Source organism: Melospiza melodia, chromosome 8 (genome assembly GCF_035770615.1).
Source record: "Melospiza melodia melodia isolate bMelMel2 chromosome 8, bMelMel2.pri, whole genome shotgun sequence".
In the NCBI taxonomy this organism is placed as follows: Eukaryota; Metazoa; Chordata; class Aves; order Passeriformes; family Passerellidae; genus Melospiza; species Melospiza melodia.
In genome coordinates, this window is record NC_086201.1 from 26,144,041 (window position 1) to 26,162,059 (window position 18,019).

Consider the following 18,019-nt stretch of genomic DNA (forward strand, 5'->3'; position numbering starts at 1 on the left):
TGTTCTCCAGGATGCATTGCAGGAACGAGGGTATGAATTAAACAAATATTTCCCTTCTGATTATTTTTTTCCAAAAGGGTTTAAAAAGTGCTTATTTTATTTGTAGTAAATGCCCACTACCCTCAGGGCACACGCTCAGGCAAATCTCCAGATTGTGCAAACACAAAAACCCCTTGCTACTAAAAATAAATCCAAGATTAGCCCATAACTTCAAGTGACAACTTTTTATTTTAGGCAAAAACAAAAAAAAAAGGCCAAAAACATTCCGCTATTGCAGTTTGTAAAATTTTCACTGTTTTCAGTAGAAACAGTTCACAAGTCAGAACGCAATATTCAAATAACATTGTGCAAAATTGTACTGGCATAACTACACATAGCAAAAAGACTAGTGTAAATCAAGAATTCCATTGAAATTAGTTGAGCTGCTCCAGTTTTACAACAGTGTACATCACCTCAGAATAGGCCCTTTTTTACAGAACATCCCTGGAATTCCTCTTGCTTACAAAAATTGCTTTACATGCAACAAGTAACCTATCAGTACAACATAAGCAAGAACATCTCCACAAGTTATCACAGTGTAACAGAGGAAAACATGTCAGCCAATTTCATACAAAGGCAAATCTAATGGCAGTTTTGAACATCCCTTGACTGCTACCCTCAAAAATTGCACATTTTAATAGAAGAAATAACTTAGAATGAAGCCAAGCTATGTTCTTAACTATCAGTACATTGACAATTAGGATGTATTATGGGGTTTGTTTTCTTTTTTTAGCTTAGTAGATTTTTCCAAAGAGAGTTGCTCCAAAAGTTTGTGTAATAAATGTTAATTTGCAGTGTTATCAGGCCAAGTCCTCTTCTGCTATTCAGACAGATCTGTCAACACTACAGAAGTCTCTGTAGTCAAATACAAATCCCAATGAAGAACTATTAAACAAAGACCATACCTTAAGCATTTACTGACAACATGCAATGAAACCAAGCAAGCAGTACCGGGACTCCATTTCCATTTGGAGCATTCAGAAAGAGACTGCTGCAGTTCAGCTGGGGTACAGGACTGGAGTTTCACAGAACACTGGTGAGTAGTTAACATTCTCCCCCACTTGATGTGCAAAGTAACAGTTTCCAAATAATGCGTCTAAGTCATTCTTTGCATAAACAGAACACTAAGAGTGGAACTGATTTTCAGAGATGCTGAATGCTCACAAACTCTATCAAGAAAATACACAGGTACATCTGGCAGTGATTGGTAACTTTGTTTTCCTGTATACCCATAATCAGAAAAACAATTCTAAAAAGAACTCTTTGATCACAGTAAAACCAATTGTTCCCCAGTGCTTTTCACCTCCCTAGGTTATGAAGGACTTACCTTCTATTGCCTTTCCTAACAACAAACATTTTTGGTTTAACATATATCAACCTGGCTCGGGTCTAAATCATCTGATGAAGGGCACACACCAGAACTATGGAATTATACGGAGAAAGCACAAGTCCTGATGTTCTCAAGTGTTTGGGTTCTTTTATTTCCTTTTTGTAGGTTATATTAATCTCATGAGGACAAGTAAGAACAACACATAAGCCTTGCTCTGGAGATGCATGTAAAGTGTGCATCAGTTCTGGAAGAGATCAGCTCTGCAAGTCTGTACATGGGAAAAAAAAATAATAAAAGGTTCTCAAAAATACCAGCTCTGTCTCCAAGCCCACAAATTAAAGCGGCAGACCTGTTTGCATGCACACAGTAAGTCAAACAGAAATCAAGACACTCATGAAGTCACTCTGCAGGAATGATCTCTGTAACTGCAAGTCTCTGGTCACTTCCTATGCTTCCTCCTTTGCCCTCTCAGCTTGATGGAGAAGTGTCAAGTACTCAGCAAGGAAACATTCAGCAAAGAAATATGGACATCACTGGCACTGAGTTTCTGTGAAGACATCAGTCAGCATTTTAGAGATGTCAGGGAGAGAGAACAGATAATACTTCAGCAGGGACTTAGTGTGCGACCACTGAATTCTCTTAATAAGCAACAAGAAGTTTGGCCTGAGGCAGAGGAAAGGTTAATGGATATGACTTTGTTTCCTTCTTCCCAAAAAACTCAGTCTCAGTGTTTTTCAACATTCTCAGACTCTGAATTCCAGGAAATTGTATTTTAGAACAAATCAAAAAATAGCCCTGAGACTAAACATACTTTATAAGAGCTGCTATTGCTTTACGTAAATCAAACACAGCAATCATTTACCGCCACAGTAAGTAATATTTAATTTTCACTCCCTTTTTTGCTCACTTGGGATACATACCTGAAACCAAGAATTTCTTTCCAAGATATATATACTTAAGCACTGTCTGTTACTTTACCAAGTACTTAAATGCTACAGGACTATGGCACCAAGCAAGGAAAGAATAGCTGATGCAGGTCAAACTTTACCAAAGGAGCCCTCTTCTCCTGTGCCTTGAGTTTTTGGAAAAACAATTCTAATAATCACAACTGCCACCACAGACTTTGTTACAATGCACTCCTTCCTTATGATTTAAGTAGAATTTACAACTGGAGTAACAGCATTTAGTACATCTCAAAATCAACTGCCAGTGTTATTGAACACAACCACCAGCTTTTAAGTGTGACTAGAAGCCTAGCACACCAAGAAAACAAGAATATCAAATGTATCAAGTTGTGCATAAAAACAGATCTTTACTGTTTCTTAAGCTAAAAAGTAGGCAATAGGGGAACTGACTAGGTCTATGCATAGTTAGGATTTTAAGTAAGCCAAAAGAATTTGAACTCTTTCAGTAAAACTGTGCTTCTGTGATGCACAGGTCAGCTCCCTCCAAAAATGAACATCCCACTCTATACATATAAGAATTTTTTAAAAGCTCCATGCACTCTCAAAGCTATTTGCAAATCGATTTAAATACTTCAGCTAACAGCTATGCCATGGCACAAGACAGCACATAAAAAATTTAAGGCTAATTTTTGTCTGCACACATCAAAGCTGGTCTCAGAACAAGAGCTGTCATATTTTCTTAACTCTGAGTCTTTAGTGTGGATTCATAATAAACTTGAGCTGCCACAGCAATAGTAGAGTTGTCCTGTATATAAAAAAGACTGAATGTTGTCCTGAATGCTGTTCTTTTATAAAAAGCAAAAACTTCACACATTTACATTTGGTTTTTATCAGAGCAGCTCACTAATTTGTACAGTACATTGTCCAATAACATACAAGGTAAACTACCAGAGAGATACTCAAGTCCTACAACAACAGGTGCAAAAGAAAGTCCTACGGTAAGAAAGCCCACTGCTGCTTGGGAGAGTCACAATGTGATGAAAACAAACATCAGAATGCATTTTGGTGAAGTCAGTTAAGTGTCAAGGCTGTAATAAAGGCTATTTGTTAACTTTAGCCCTTCTTAATGGTTCTTAACCATTCAGTTAAGATCTCCTAATAAAGCACTAGGCAGTTTGGCAACAATGAACTTCTTTACATGCTACTGTTACAGAAATAGAAAACAGACTTAAAAGCACTTCCTTCACCTGAATATGATCCGGATCAGTCACACCAGGTTTAAACAAAACTATCTAAAGCAGTATATTTTATACTTCAAATTGCACTGTAAGTGTTTCAGAAGAAACAAATTAATACCCACAAAGCCTAGAAAAGAACTATCAGCTGGCAAAATTACACAAGTTTGGTGCACAAATCTGCTTATTTTTAAAGCTCTGTTCCTCAACAACTCCAGGTGACTGGCAATGTCAGTGTAAATCAAAACTGTTACTTCAAAATAATCCTGTCCATTTTCATGGGAAAATAGATAGTAAGCCAAATTATTCTTGTCTGCTAATTTAACAGGTGAAATACTTTGATACCTTCTGGTACAATTTTAATTTACTGGGTTTTTTTGCATAACATTTTAGAAATACTATAAATAGAGAACTTGCACATTCTAGCATGATTTACACTTACTTGCTGAATGAAGTACACTGCAGCCATAGTTACTAATACAGAACATAAAGGAACAGCAAATATGCATCAAAATTATGATGATTATCTGCACACATATGCAAGGGTTTTTTCCCTAAATCAAACTGTTTGCAAGCAAATCCATCATCTTAAGCACTGAACAAGACTGTTATATCTGCAATATCATCTTTACATAGTTGCCATTATGAGGAGACCTGAGAATACAACTGATCCATGGAAACTATGTCAATGGAAGTTGTGTATATGCAAGCCAGTGAGACCTGCTTGCGTGTAACAGACCAATATTCAGACCCAGAGACTGTCCACAATGACATTTACTTTGAAATTACTGAATCTAACTCTGTTAAAGAGGTACAAGATCAATTTGTTTTATAAGTGACTATGACACTGGTATTCAGGTCATTGGAGCTTTCTGCATATCTATAATTGTATTAACTCAAACCCAAGTAATGCACTCCAGGAACACATGAGAAACCTCAGTGAAGTTCCTGAACAGCTTCTGTTTGCAGCTGCCTGCCCCCCCTGCCCCCCCATTTTTGCCTTCCACTGTAATTTCAAAGCAACCATTAACTGTCACATTACCAGGACAAACCAAGTATCAAAAAATCCTGTTTTACATGCCAGCCGAAGCTGCTAGTCAAAAAGAGAGAACACATCTGCTGCTGTAAACTTCTGCATAACAGATATCATGCCTGACAAACCATCACCTTCAACGGACACACAAACACCACTATGACAAAAGGGAGGAAACCATGCACAGGTATTTCAGTACTATGTGGCCAGGGTCTATAATACAGTGATGAATCACATCAGAGCAAATTTGTATCAAGAGTGATTAATGATTCAGGCTGACTCATAAGGATCTAAGCAAGCCTGTAAGAGCCAAGTATTTTCTGGAAGAAAGCATACTGAGTAAGAGGATAATATGTTTTTTCCCTACATCTGCACAAAAATTCTATGGACAAATAGAACAATAGCAGGGCAAGTGCTTTAAAATGCAATTTTCCAGCCAATAAACCAACACTAGTAGGAATTCCGTGAAGGAAGGAATTTTAAGAATGTGACTTACCAGAAGCACAAATTTTTGATATCAAAAAATTTACACAATACACTAACACTGTTTTTGCATACTCTTCTTTTTAAAAGTTTCAAACATATTAACTTGTTTTCCTTTGTTTAGGTCTGAGGCTGTTCAGCAAGGTCACATAATTTGAGATTGCTGCAATAGTTCAGCAATCCTTTGGTCCCATGAGCTGTAAGCCAGCGAAGTATAAAAAAATCCTTCCCTACCAAAGGAAAAAAAAAAAAAAAGGGTAGGGGGATCATCACCAGGAAACACCATCTGCTACAAACCAGAAAGGCAAAATTTTGTTACAAAATACACATTTTCATACAAAAGACATCTTGCAAAACCATCTGATTGCCCCTCCCTCTGCAGATTACAATGGTAAATGGGATCAGCTGGCTGATCTTGAGACTTGTTTTAGTGGGGAAAAAAAAGTCAAGAGGACACACACCATCAAAACAACTGGTCCTTTAAATGGGAAAGGATTATGATAGTCTTTGTTTTCACCAGTGTTTAAAAAAAGCAGAAGAGAAACAGAACCAGAGTCTTCCAAAGCAGGAAGTACAACAGCATATCAGCTGCCGCATCCTCCTGAACTTCTCAATGTGCTACAAACTGTCAATTATGCAAACAGTTTTGATTATGGCAGTGCCATAAATTGTTAAAACAATGCGTGTGTGTGATCAGAAAGGTCCGGTCAACTGGTTCCATTTTTTTCCCAGTAGTTGCCCAGAAAAAAGTCAAGACAATCTAAATTATTCTTCAGCTTCCTCAATACATCCTGGCTGCTGGAGCAGAGAGCTCTGTGGTATTACTGTACTTGTTCCACGAGAGATCCTGTCTTGATCTGTGCTTGTAGTCAAGGAAGCCATAGAAATGGGCTGTAACAAACCAGGCGTCATGCTGGAGGAGACAGTCAGGCTGTGTGTAGTGCCCTTAAGTGTGAGATCCTGTGTGGGAAGAAGTGGCTTGAGGATGCTGACAAGACAGAAAGCAGAGCCACTTTTCGGAATGAAATTCACTTTGTTCTTGTCAGGGCAATAGAAGGCTGGAATTTCGTGCAATGGCTTTGGCCTAGAAATAAAATACACACAATAGTTTTATGGAACAATCAAATTCTGCCAATGGCAGGGATGTACTGCTGAACACATCACCAGAAACAAGTTGAGGTTTCAATGTGAAGTATTTCAGCTACTCAGTAATGACTTAATGACACTCACAGCACACAGTAAATGACAAGATGGTTTAAACTGCTTGTTTAAACGTGCTGCAACTAACAGCATGTTCTTAGGGCAGGCTGTTTGCAAACCAACTTTATGCTTGATCACAAACCCTATCCATGAATTAGCACATTCATTATACGAGAAAGTTTCTGGAGAACATGATTGAAAATTCTGTCACAACCCAACCAGTTCTGCCCCACATACAGACACTATTTATACAGTAAGTCCTGTGAAAGAAAGCTGGCATAGCAATGATCCTAATACTGCATATCTCAAAGGAGTTCATAATCATCTGGAGTTCCCCTTTTCTATACTTTTGCCTTCTTTGCATGTTCACATGAGTGTGCCCTGACTCTCCGCAGACGATGACCCCAATCTTACTAAAAAACTCAATGCAGAGAGTAAAATGTAGTTTTCCTGATCAAGCACCTATCTATACTTGGGGAAGGAGGTGCGGAACACAAACGTAGATCCTGACTTGCAGTTTTGCCATCTCAGCATGGAACTCGGCCCAAGACATGCTTTAAAAAAAACAGAGCTGGAATGGAAATCACGGATAGCTTAGGAATGCCTTCTGTGCTCTAACACTGCAATGTAAATCTACTTACAGTAGCCAAAGTCTACTTTAAGACAGAAGTATAGAAATCTGCTTTAAATTCTCTCTTTATTGTTTGAAAATAGCCACCGGAAATTTTTATTCACTTTTTGTTGTTGCCAGCATTGTCCTTCAGCCTATAACCTCTCCTTCCCTTCCTTGTGTTTGTAAAAGAGCCATGTTCTCTTCTGTCTTTGTTTTACTAAGCCAAGCAAGCCAATCTTCCAGTGTATTTTTGTAGAGATACTTTATTGTGAAAAGAAATCCTGCTTATAAGATAGGGTACATTTCCATACTAGCTGATTCTCCCCAGTGTCCAGAAAATTCAACCCCACTTGTAAATTTCCTTCCCAAATGAAAATCCTGTATAGGATTTTCAAATAGAAATTACATTAAACAGAAGGTTGAGCTTTAAATAGTTACACTCATGTATTCCACATACACATGGAATTCAAGTAACAGATGCGCAAAGATGTTTTTTCATCAGACTGCAGTGTCTGAGGACTGCTATGGCTGTGCAGAAACTTCTGCAGAAGCCTGTTTCACTCTAATATAAGAGGATTGTAACCTATCTATACTCCTTGTATACTCCATGTGACAAGATGGAATTTGTAACTGTAGGTTAAGATTGTAGTATACAAGTGAAATAAGGGTATAAAAACAACTTTGAAATAATAATAAAACATAACCTCCTAGAATATTCCCAAATCACAAAAGCTGGCTTTTCCAGAATAATCAAAGCAGCAAATACTCAGGATCAAGTTCACTCTTCTGTCACTAGAAGTTTCACAACTACATTGATTTAGCTGAAAAGGATATGGTCTTCAGAGTCTAGATTACTGGATGTGCCTGTCAAGCTGTGACATACATTAGCTGATGTTACAGCCTGTTAACACCTCTCCCACTATCTGATTATTTGAGTTCTTCTCCCACTATCTGCCAGGTAAGAGACTCCTCTCAAATTATGCTGGTTTTTAAAAAATATCACTCAAGATTTTAACACTAAATTTCAACAGTAAAATATATACAGATATGCCAATATATAGTCACACCAAAAAACAGAGATCAGGTTGTTAGCATGGCTTTAGCAACTGGACTAATAACTTCTATCTGACACAAAATAAATAAAGCAATAATTAATCTGATTCTTAGATGTTATTTCTTATGTAGCAAAAATCAACTTACAAGTTTTCCTCAAAGACTTTCACCTTTTCACAGCCCTCAGGAGGTTCCCGCTTGAACATGTAGCTGTTGTTGGGTTTTGGCGAGGTAGCGTATTTTGGCAAGGGAGAATTATTCCCATTTTCTGCAGGAACAGAGTTGCTCATTATATAAATGTGACACACTATAAAAAACCACAAGAGCTACCTTTAAATGCCCCCTGAATTTTAAGCCACTTCATTACCAATGTTATGAAATTCAAAAACATGTCATTTGCCTTCAAAGCCTTCATTTGCAAATAAGCTTTCTTATCTCAATTTCTTTCCTTCTTTCTGTTTCTTCTTATAACATTTTCAGGCTCCTCTGCAACATCTGGTCATTCCTGGACATTTTCAGTTTTTAACTGCAAACCTAAATCTGTGGTTCTGTACTGTCACCACCTACCCAAAAGAAATGGGCAGAAGCCATATTCTTTAAAAAACAGAACAGGTTTATGCTGAATTATAAAATTCTCCTAGGATCTCTCAGAAGATTCCAGATGAAAAAAGAATAATTAAATAAACCCTAAACACTTAATTTTATGGGTATGTCTATGAAATGCTATAAGGTTGCAGATTTTGGCCAAGATCATAAAAAATACTCAACACAAGCAAAAGGACTACTGTGCTGTTTCACCTGATACTGTACATTCTTGCTTCTTCAACCTGCTTAAAATACTCAAATAATCTATTATTTAAAAGAAAAGCTTTTTGGGAAGCACATTCCTCAGTCACATCTATCCAGTTTTAATTAATATGTGTGCACACATACGAAGCATTTGGAAAAAACCTGGTCATGTACAAAAAAACATACAGAAAAGCCCACATTCTACCATTTCTCCATGGATGCAGGGAACAAACCCTCTCTTTTACCGATGTAGTTACGCACATCGCACAAGTTCAGCATTGTTGAACTTTTAAAGTGACACAGTACCTTTATCTCTGGAATCACCAAGCAGATCATCTGCAGAACACGGGCTTTCCTCCCTGCCTTCATTACAGATGGTGAGAAAGGAGCTTGGAGACACAGACTGGGAGCGGCTGCTGTTGTTGCTGCCCTTGTCTGCCCCACCGGGGGTCTGGGTGTCAATGCTGCGGGTGCTGCTGCTGCGCTGCGCCAGCGGAGGCGGGGCACGGTGCCCGTCTGGGATATCTTGAGGCTGTTAGAATTAAAGGTATCAGACAGCTGCTCTTGTCTGCATAGCAATTGCTTTAAATCCAGGAATGGTGAGGGTCTTTTTGGGTTTCATAAAACCATTTGAGAAAGAAAATTTTATTTGTTACGTGCAACTTCAAAAGAAACTAAAATGTCAGATTCAGAAACTAAGGACGACAATTTATAAGATTTCTCATCATCACAAAATTCCTGAGGCTGGAAGGAAGCTCTTGAGATTATCATCAAGTTTAACATCTCTGCTCAGGCAGACTCAGGTAGAACAGTGTATCCAGGACTCTGTCCAGTCAAGTTTTTAATATCTCCGCAGACAACAATTCCACAACGTTTCTGGGCAACTTGCTCTGGGCTTTACACACCTTCACACAGTAAAAAAAAAACCCCAAACAAACAAAATCCTAACCTTTTTAAATTTATGCCCACTGCTCCTTTCCCCATCACTGGGCACTACTGAAAAGAGACCAGCTCTCTCCATTTCTGCACATGAGATGTTCATGTACATTGATAAGATCCCCGGAGCTGTCTCTCCTCAAGGCTGAACACTCCCATCTCTCTCAGCTTCTCTTCATATCAAAGACATTCTTGTTCCTTAATCATCTTCACAGTCTGCATTTCTGATATCTTAGTACTAAAACCACCTCTAAAAACCACTAAAATAAAATGAACATTAAAAATGGGCAAATTATGGTTCATCCAGCATGGGGATACTTCAGCATGGGCAAAAAAAATTAATACAAAAACTCCCAAGCCAGACATTTTGCTTTTCCCTGTTTTACTGAGGTTTCTTATTTAGACGAAAAGGTTCAGATTCAAGCTTTAACTCTTTCATTCCTTTAGCTTTCCAAGAGACTTTTCATCTTAACCTTATTAAATAATAAATTAAAATATAAATAAAATTAATTCCAGACAAATTTAATTCAACCGTGCAAAAAAAAGTTTATGATCTCAAAGCAAAACAAAAATAATTATATAGACCAAACATGGTGGCAGATACATACAACAAGTTGTTCCTCTTTGTCTCCTGTCTCCTTAATTATTATCTCAATCTCTTGATTCAATCCTTCTACGCTGTTTCGGAACCGTGACCCCGTTGATTTGGTAATCGGTATCACAGGAACGAGAGCACTCTTTGGGATGTGAGCCTAAAGAACAGAGACAATAAGAAAACAATGTAGATTTATATACAAAACAAAGTTTCTATTTCTACCCAAAAGTGACCCTTGAAACAGAACACATCTACACTTGAGTATCAAGGACTTACACGAAACCTTAGTGATTGTGTTCAAATGGATGCTTGAACCGAAGGCAGACATCCTGAATTTTGTTTCCAATCCAATTTCTAGCAGGAAAAGCTACATAACCTAGTCTCAAAATCTCCCTTGATATGGTCTGCCTCTAGCTTGACATAGCTTTACTGTTTCATTTTCACTTGTAAACATTTAAATGTAAGTAATTTTGAAGCCTTTGAAATACATTCACATTTCTCCTGAAGTGAGCTATATCACAATGTCAAATCACTCATTGTTGTTGGATGGTAACCATGTTAAAATGATATTTTAATGGAAATTTGTGGCCACCTGCAACAACATGACACATGCAGAAGGAAAATTGTTCCACAAATGCAAGATTGCACTATGTTAAAAATTAAGACCAGTGTATTAACTGTATTAAGACAGAATAAAACATTGTAAAAAACAACTTAGGGAGACTTCCACATAAAGAATAAAAACCCAAACCCAAATGTTAATACTTAGTTGCTTCAGAAGGAAGATTACCAGTTTAAAAATCCAGTGTTTCAAAATATGCACAAAAACTTCATTCTCAGAAAACACATTACTGAAATTTCCCAGAGCTCCATTTGGCACACTACAACTTCTTGAGATTTCCCAGTTTCTCCATTAGCATCTGCCCTCCTGTTAAAAAAGCCTCCCTGCCAGAACATTAGAAGATTCTATACTCATTAAGCAGTGGTAATGTAATACTTCCTGCAGGTAATGTAATACTTTCTGCAAAAATTCAGTTCAACTCAAAGAACAGCACAACACACTGAAGTCACAGTAGAATTCCCACGTAAAACTCCTCTAATGAATGAGGGATCAGCATTATCTGGTCTTCAAAGTCTATTTTTGTTGGGGGGGGGGGTTTATTTTAATTTTTCCTTTAAGTAATAAGACTACATAGACAGACACCAAAGCATTTTAATTTCCTGTGTACATTCTCAAAAACCACACAAAGCTTGTCTGGCAGAAAATCTACCTCAGAAAAATTAATGTACACAAGACATTTTAAGCACAGATCATAATGGAGACTTCTTGTCACAATCACCAATCTCTACAGCAGCAGAACTCATGAATTATATTTGTTCTACTTTCCTGAAACATTAGGTTAGCCATAAAAAAACCCCAAAACCAAACATTTAAAAAAGACTTGCACAAGAACTACAAAAGCTTCTGCTCAGGAAATGCTTGTCACTCTGTTTCTGTCAACAAAAATGAAACAGTCTCATAGTGGCCAAACTTGTAAAGAGTTTCCCAAGTCTTGCCTGAAGATGAAAAAAAACACTGGAGAAGAGCACAAAAAGTCTGAGAAAGTAATCCTGCTAATTCTGTTCCAAGCAAGGCCTTAGATCAACAATCCAGTAAACTAATACAGGTTGATGTGCAGTAACAACACAGATATATCAGCACAAGTTCAGGCACTAAAGGCTGTTTATGCACCCAGTTATTCAACATACACATTCTTAGGACAAACTGAGCTTGTTAAAAAGTAGAACACAAGTATGCTTTAAGATTTCAGCAGCCATTAGCAAAATGTGGGAACTCTTCACCTTTAAATATGATTGCCTACCACAAAAATTCTTAGGTTCATGCTACTATTTGAAGAGCTCAAAATAGATTCCGTAGAGTTCAATATAGTTCAGTACAGCATGTTTCACTTCCAGGAAAAATAATATTCTGTACCTGACTGAGGATGACTTCTTAGCCCAGGGTGCTAGAGGGTGGAAAAGGAAGGAGGTATCGTGACATGGGTGGAACAATCAGCCTCAAAACAAGAAACTTTATTACAAATACTGCCTTCACAGAGGTCTGCATGGACATGCAGGAATAGGCTACTAGCTCTGGACCACTCGTCTGAATACCCAGGAATGCTCACAAGGAGGCAAGGTGCCAATCACAGGGTAATAATGACTGTGCTCACACAGTAACACATTGGCACAGAGTTTTCAGTTCTGAAACTTACAGGTATGGCATACACCCATGAGGCAGGAAAAAAGGGTGATGACAAATCTAAATTGTTCACAGGCATTTCAGGAAAAACGCTCAAAGCTCTTCCAATTTTTCACAAGTAACAAAACTAAACAATCCCAGGGCTTGTGATGCTTTTGCATCAAGCCACCTCTAGGCTGAATGTATCATGGTAATTCTGCTCAAAAAATGAATGTTCCACCTAGTGAGCTGGTAAGAGTGACACCAAAAAAACCAAGCCCCCAACACTGTGAACTGCATGCAGTTGATCTCAGTATCAATCAATTGGTCAGACATTGGGAACACAGGGTTGCTAGGAAAATGAAAGGAGCAGGGGGGCCTTGATGGTTCAGAGTGCCACGTAAAAATGTAATATCAGCCAAGTGCACTGAGGAAAAAAACATTATGTTGCAAAAAAAATAATCCATTTATTCTTCCATCTGGTTTCAGTTCTGGCCTCAATTCTAGCTTCTTCCTTATACCAACACTGAGAATATAAAAAGATCCAATTGTTTTGACTCCTGTTCACAGATTTAGTACCATGCAATTAACTCAAAATGTTCTCAGAAGTATCCTGAGATCACCTGAGTAGGCTATGACATTTTTGCAAACTTCTCTTCCAGTTAAAGAGAGACAGAAAGGAACATTTCCTGAATAACAAAAAAACCACACAAACAGCAAAACAACCATTTGTTCTGAAAAAAAGCTGTAGTCAACAGCAAGGGCTTGATCCTCCCCAACTATTTCCTGATTGTGAGCAGAGGGTCAGGAACAGCCAACAAGCTCATTCTATAGAGATTGTGCGGATTTCTTTCTTCACACAAAAATCATATTAGAAAGAAGCACAAATAAACAACCAATCAGAAGCTCAGCTAGCAAGAACCACTAAAAATTTTGCTGTAATTCAAGAATATTGCAATAAAGTTTAAGTATTGAAGAAAAGAGGAAATAAATCCACTAAAATTTCTTCTTTTAACTAGAAGAGAATGCCATTTTCCAAATGTTAAACAGAGTTTACCTGGTCTCTGCGAAGGAACTACTGACAAGTTCCTAATACTTTTTCTCACCTTGTGAGGAATCCAACTCCTTGAGCTCAGAAATCTTTACATGACCCTTTAGAGTCAACAAACACAAAAGTTTCCTTCAAGCTAGGAATGTAAAAAATAATTTCTAAATATGCAAATTACTAAATTCTGGTTTCCACACAGTCCTTCCCACAAATCCTGAAGGAACAGAGCTGCTGCCAAAAACTCTAGATTAGCAGCTCTCAAAAAAAGAATGAGAAAACACAGGAACTTTGCCCTTGATGACCACATCTTATAGATTTTCACAGAGTTAAAAAACAGCTGCTAAATGCCATTAATCTAAACGCTTCACTTAGTCTTTGAATCCTTCTTTAACTTCTTCCCTTTGCAAGTAGCTTGACACAACTGGCACAGAATTCACCAAGAAAAACAATGTTTTGTTTTGTAACAGTCCTGGAAAAGCTGCTTTGCTTCAATTTGCATTTTATAGTTTGTTTCACGAGCCCAAAAACTAATTATCCATTGCACAATATTTTATTCAGGCACTACAAGATTTGGCAGAACGTAAAGACATCCATAGCAGAAACAAAATAATAAAACTATCATGCTGTTTAAAAAGTTATATACATAATTTGGGGAGGTATTTTTCAGAATAGTAGCATTGTTGTTCATTTTTGAAATTAAAACTCACTAAGATGATCTGTGCTAAAGTGGCAATACCTTAGCATTCAGAAACCCACAGGTTTGTAGAATGCCAAGCAAACCTATTAAAATGCATGCAATTCTCCAGTGTACTAAAGGGCCCACATCAAAAGTCCTTCAGTATACTTTTTGGTTGAAAATGTCCTCAAGTTCTACAAATTCAGAAAAAAACACCTTAATCTAGTATGCTGCTCTGTATTTTCTTTTGGTTTGGTTTTTTTAACCAAAAGTTTGACACATGTTGTATGTTGATTTTCATGAACTTTCTCAAAACCCCCTAGAAAGGGATTGGGTCAGTCGTCTTTCTTTATTCATAATTTTGGACTGTTCTGACTTGAGCAGTCAATAAAATCAGCACCACAATACACTGCACCCACACTTCAGTAATTCCTAAATTGCTATGTCAAAAAATGTAATTCTAAAACAAATTCCTAAATATTTCCAGTAGCAGAGAAGCAGAGAATTCAAACTACCAACAAACTGAATTCAAGAGGCACACAAATACTGAAAAGCCATGACTGCTAACTAAATGTCCTACAGCAGGGATAAGAAGTTAGGGTCTGAGACAAAAGGGGCTCATGACTTTTATACAAAGCAGGAGTTAAGAACAGCAGAGTAGAAGAAATTCAAAACACTATTTTCTTATTTTCATTCTTGAAGTAGAACACATTCAGACAACCTGACTTTGAAAGAAAGAATGAAAAAACCTGACCTAAATTATTTCCAGAAGGATGGAATGACAGAAATGAAAATTTTTATTAACTGTCGTCAGATTATGATATTTGTTGGAACAATTAATGTCATTTCAGGAGTAATTGGGAATGTAATTAGATTTTCAGAGAAGTTTCACAGCTGAACTACTTTCTCAATTCACAACACTGACAGTTTCCTAGTTTCTTTCAACTACATTGCCTTGCCAAGGCTATTGTGAGGGATTTGTTCGTTTTGTAACTGTCAAAAAAATTGTGTGTATCAAATGTACATTCATGAGATATCAGTAGGGAGAGAAAAAAAAACTTTCCTTCTGAAAAAACTTACCAAACTTTTCTATTGGTTTTCCTAAAGTTACTCAACAAAAACACACTTGAAAAATGATCTGTGTTTTTGAAAGCCTTTAATTTTTTTTACACCTGCTATCAATTGAGCTAAAAATATTACACCTCTGTCAACCTGACCTCATTAGAAGCCTTGAAATAAAACTGAAACTGCACACAGAATGTGTGGTGGCCTAACCTTTACAATTTTTGTAGAAGGGATTAGTACTTTAAGTCTCAAGGCAGAATAAATGGGAAAAAAATACAAAATCTTAAAAAGGTTGAATGATTTTATGAAATGTGTAAACACTTAATCTCATGGAGTAGCCCTTTGTCAGGTAAACTCTCTAAATCTCATCACAGTATTAGATGAGTGTTTGGCAAGACAAAATGTGCCCAGAAAAGCTACCTTTCATTAGAGTACACAGTTTTACCAGCAGTTTGCTCCACGCCATACTCTATGTGCAAAGTTGTAACTGTCACAGCAACATGTAATGAAGATGGTCTGTAGTTTTAGATTTAACTTAGCTGTCATCCTTTTGTGCAACCTGCAGAATGCATTTTAAAAACCTTGCTTCAAAGACATTTTTAACTACCTGAAATTATCTGAAAGTGGGAGTTCAAAGCCAGCTCACCCAAGTAACCAAAAGATCTGGGCTACCATTCATTCAAGCAGCCAAAAGAAAGCTCTATTTCATAAAATTCACCTACAGCTACAACATAGGAGTCTGTGGCATTTCTAAGTTCCCTCTAATACAAATCACAACCTTGAAAGGATCTAAAAGTAGTATTAGGTACCCAATATGGGGAAAAAGCACTCAGCCTTACCTGACTGTGGTTAATGGCTGCATGGTTGCCATGAAAAGGGGACTGCCTTTCCTTGTCCCGGTGATGCCTGCTGCTGTGTTTGCTTCTCTGCAGCTGTTGACGCAATTTTGCAATCTAACAAAGGAAAAATTCATGTCAGATTTCAACACGTGTATTCAGGTACACAGGTAATTTCACCCATTTATTCCATCACTTAAAATTATTTACTACCATAACATTCATAATTACTGCCAGCACTAGATTACATTCAAGTTCTTTCAAATCTAGTATGCTGGCTAGCAGTTCAGCTGATGCTCAGAAGACACCTCTAGAGGTTTAGTGAAAGAACTTGAAATACATAAAATTTGAAAGTAGTGAGGTCACTGCTGTTATTTCCCTCTTTGATAAAAAAATGCCACTCACATTTAACATTTTCTTTCCCACACATTCAGATAGCAAATGAAACGCAATTTCATATTTTGTACCAAGCCCACCATCTGTATAATTACACAAAGTAATAAAATACTCATGCCTTCCTGAAGCATCATGGCAACAGTGCATACCAAAAAAACATTTAATCCCAAGTTCTCAAGTAATTTCTGACCTCCTTGAGCTGTTCATTGCTGCCCCATGATGATGAACGTTTGTGTGAGCTTCTCTTCTTTTCTAAATATTCTTCAGCCCAGGCACTTTCTGTCTGTAGGAAGAAGATTACAGGACTAATTAAAAAAGGTAATTGCTACTTTCTGGCAGAATAATTTGACACAAATTAGAAAAGAGAACATTTAAGATATGCTAGATTCAGAACTGAAAGTGAACAGTAACTAACTAGAAGCCTCTCTCACAGGTAAGGTACAAAAAACCAGAGTGGAACTATATAAATAAAAAACCCAAACCCACAACTTTCAGACCTAGTGTAATATAGGGATGTGCTAGTTTCCCTTCCAAATGACTGAGCATAAGGCAGTACTCACAGCCAGATGTACCACAGGCAGCTACAGAGCTCTGAAGAACCACTGTGAACTAGGGGAGATTTCCTGCACAGATGCTGACCTTGTTATTTCTGAAGCGTTAGCAAGTGTGGCTTGGTGTAAGCACTGTGAAAAGCCTGCACCAGCACAGCTTCAAAATCACGTTCTTGCTCTCAAGAATGAGAAGGAAAGCAAAGCATATAAGCACCACTAGAGCTATTGCAAAGCACAGAATAAATTTATTAATGCCTCAAAGGGTTCCAAGTTCACAGTTGGTCCAGGCCAAGCAGAAAGCAACATAGATAATACTAAGCTGGTTTCACTGAACCAACAGAGCCATTAGTGTTTAATAAAAAATCTCACAAACATATTGTGGTGAAGGAGTTTTGAGAAATGCAAGGTATCATTCAGACACACAGTATCTCACGTAAGGAAATGCACAGGCAGGCCTGTGAAAATACTGCATGATACTGCTTTATGGGCAGTTTGTGTTCCCACCTAGCCACCTCCAGCAATGTCTTCAAACACAGTGAACTGCAAAGGCACTAAGAGGACAGACAGTAGCATCTATCAGTCTCTGAGCAGTCACAGGAAGTAAGGGGAAGAATTTCTGGAAGTACTTCACACACTGAAAGAGACAGCAAATTCCTTGAAATTCACTCTTGCCACCAAGCAGTTCTTGGCACACAGTGGTGATCTAGCTAACCTCATTTCCTGGATATCTCACTTTCTCCTATCGAGAAGAACTTGGATTGCCTCCAAGTCTTCACATCTACAGTGTGCCATGGTTGGTTGCTCTTACACATGAGACTAACAGTTTGCAGAAGCCACATGCTGACCTTTCCTAGCCCAGCTGCACTTGGATCACAGAAACTCAAGTCTTTTGTGGTATTAATCCCTATTTTGCAGGGAATATGGAACCTTAACCCCAAATATACAGGTTGCAACCCCACCAGTTTCAGTTACAGACACAAGTTTCATATAAATGAAACCTCCATTATCAGTACTT

The 18,019-nt window shown here is 37.7% G+C and overlaps 1 protein-coding gene across 1 annotated transcript in view; it reads right to left on the reverse strand.

The window, feature by feature from the left end:
* Positions 1-209: 209 nt before the first annotated feature.
* Positions 210-18,019, reverse strand: part of FAM117B (family with sequence similarity 117 member B) — a 28,512-nt gene continuing 10,702 nt past the window's right edge. Inside the window, exons 3-8 of the mRNA XM_063162379.1 lie at positions 16,644-16,736; positions 16,061-16,174; positions 10,225-10,368; positions 8,987-9,212; positions 8,039-8,159; positions 210-6,109 (exon numbers count right to left, since the gene is read on the reverse strand). Coding sequence (XP_063018449.1) covers positions 5,791-6,109; positions 8,039-8,159; positions 8,987-9,212; positions 10,225-10,368; positions 16,061-16,174; positions 16,644-16,736 — 1,017 coding nt within the window. The 3' untranslated portion in view covers positions 210-5,790. The remainder of the gene's footprint in view (positions 6,110-8,038; positions 8,160-8,986; positions 9,213-10,224; positions 10,369-16,060; positions 16,175-16,643; positions 16,737-18,019) is intronic.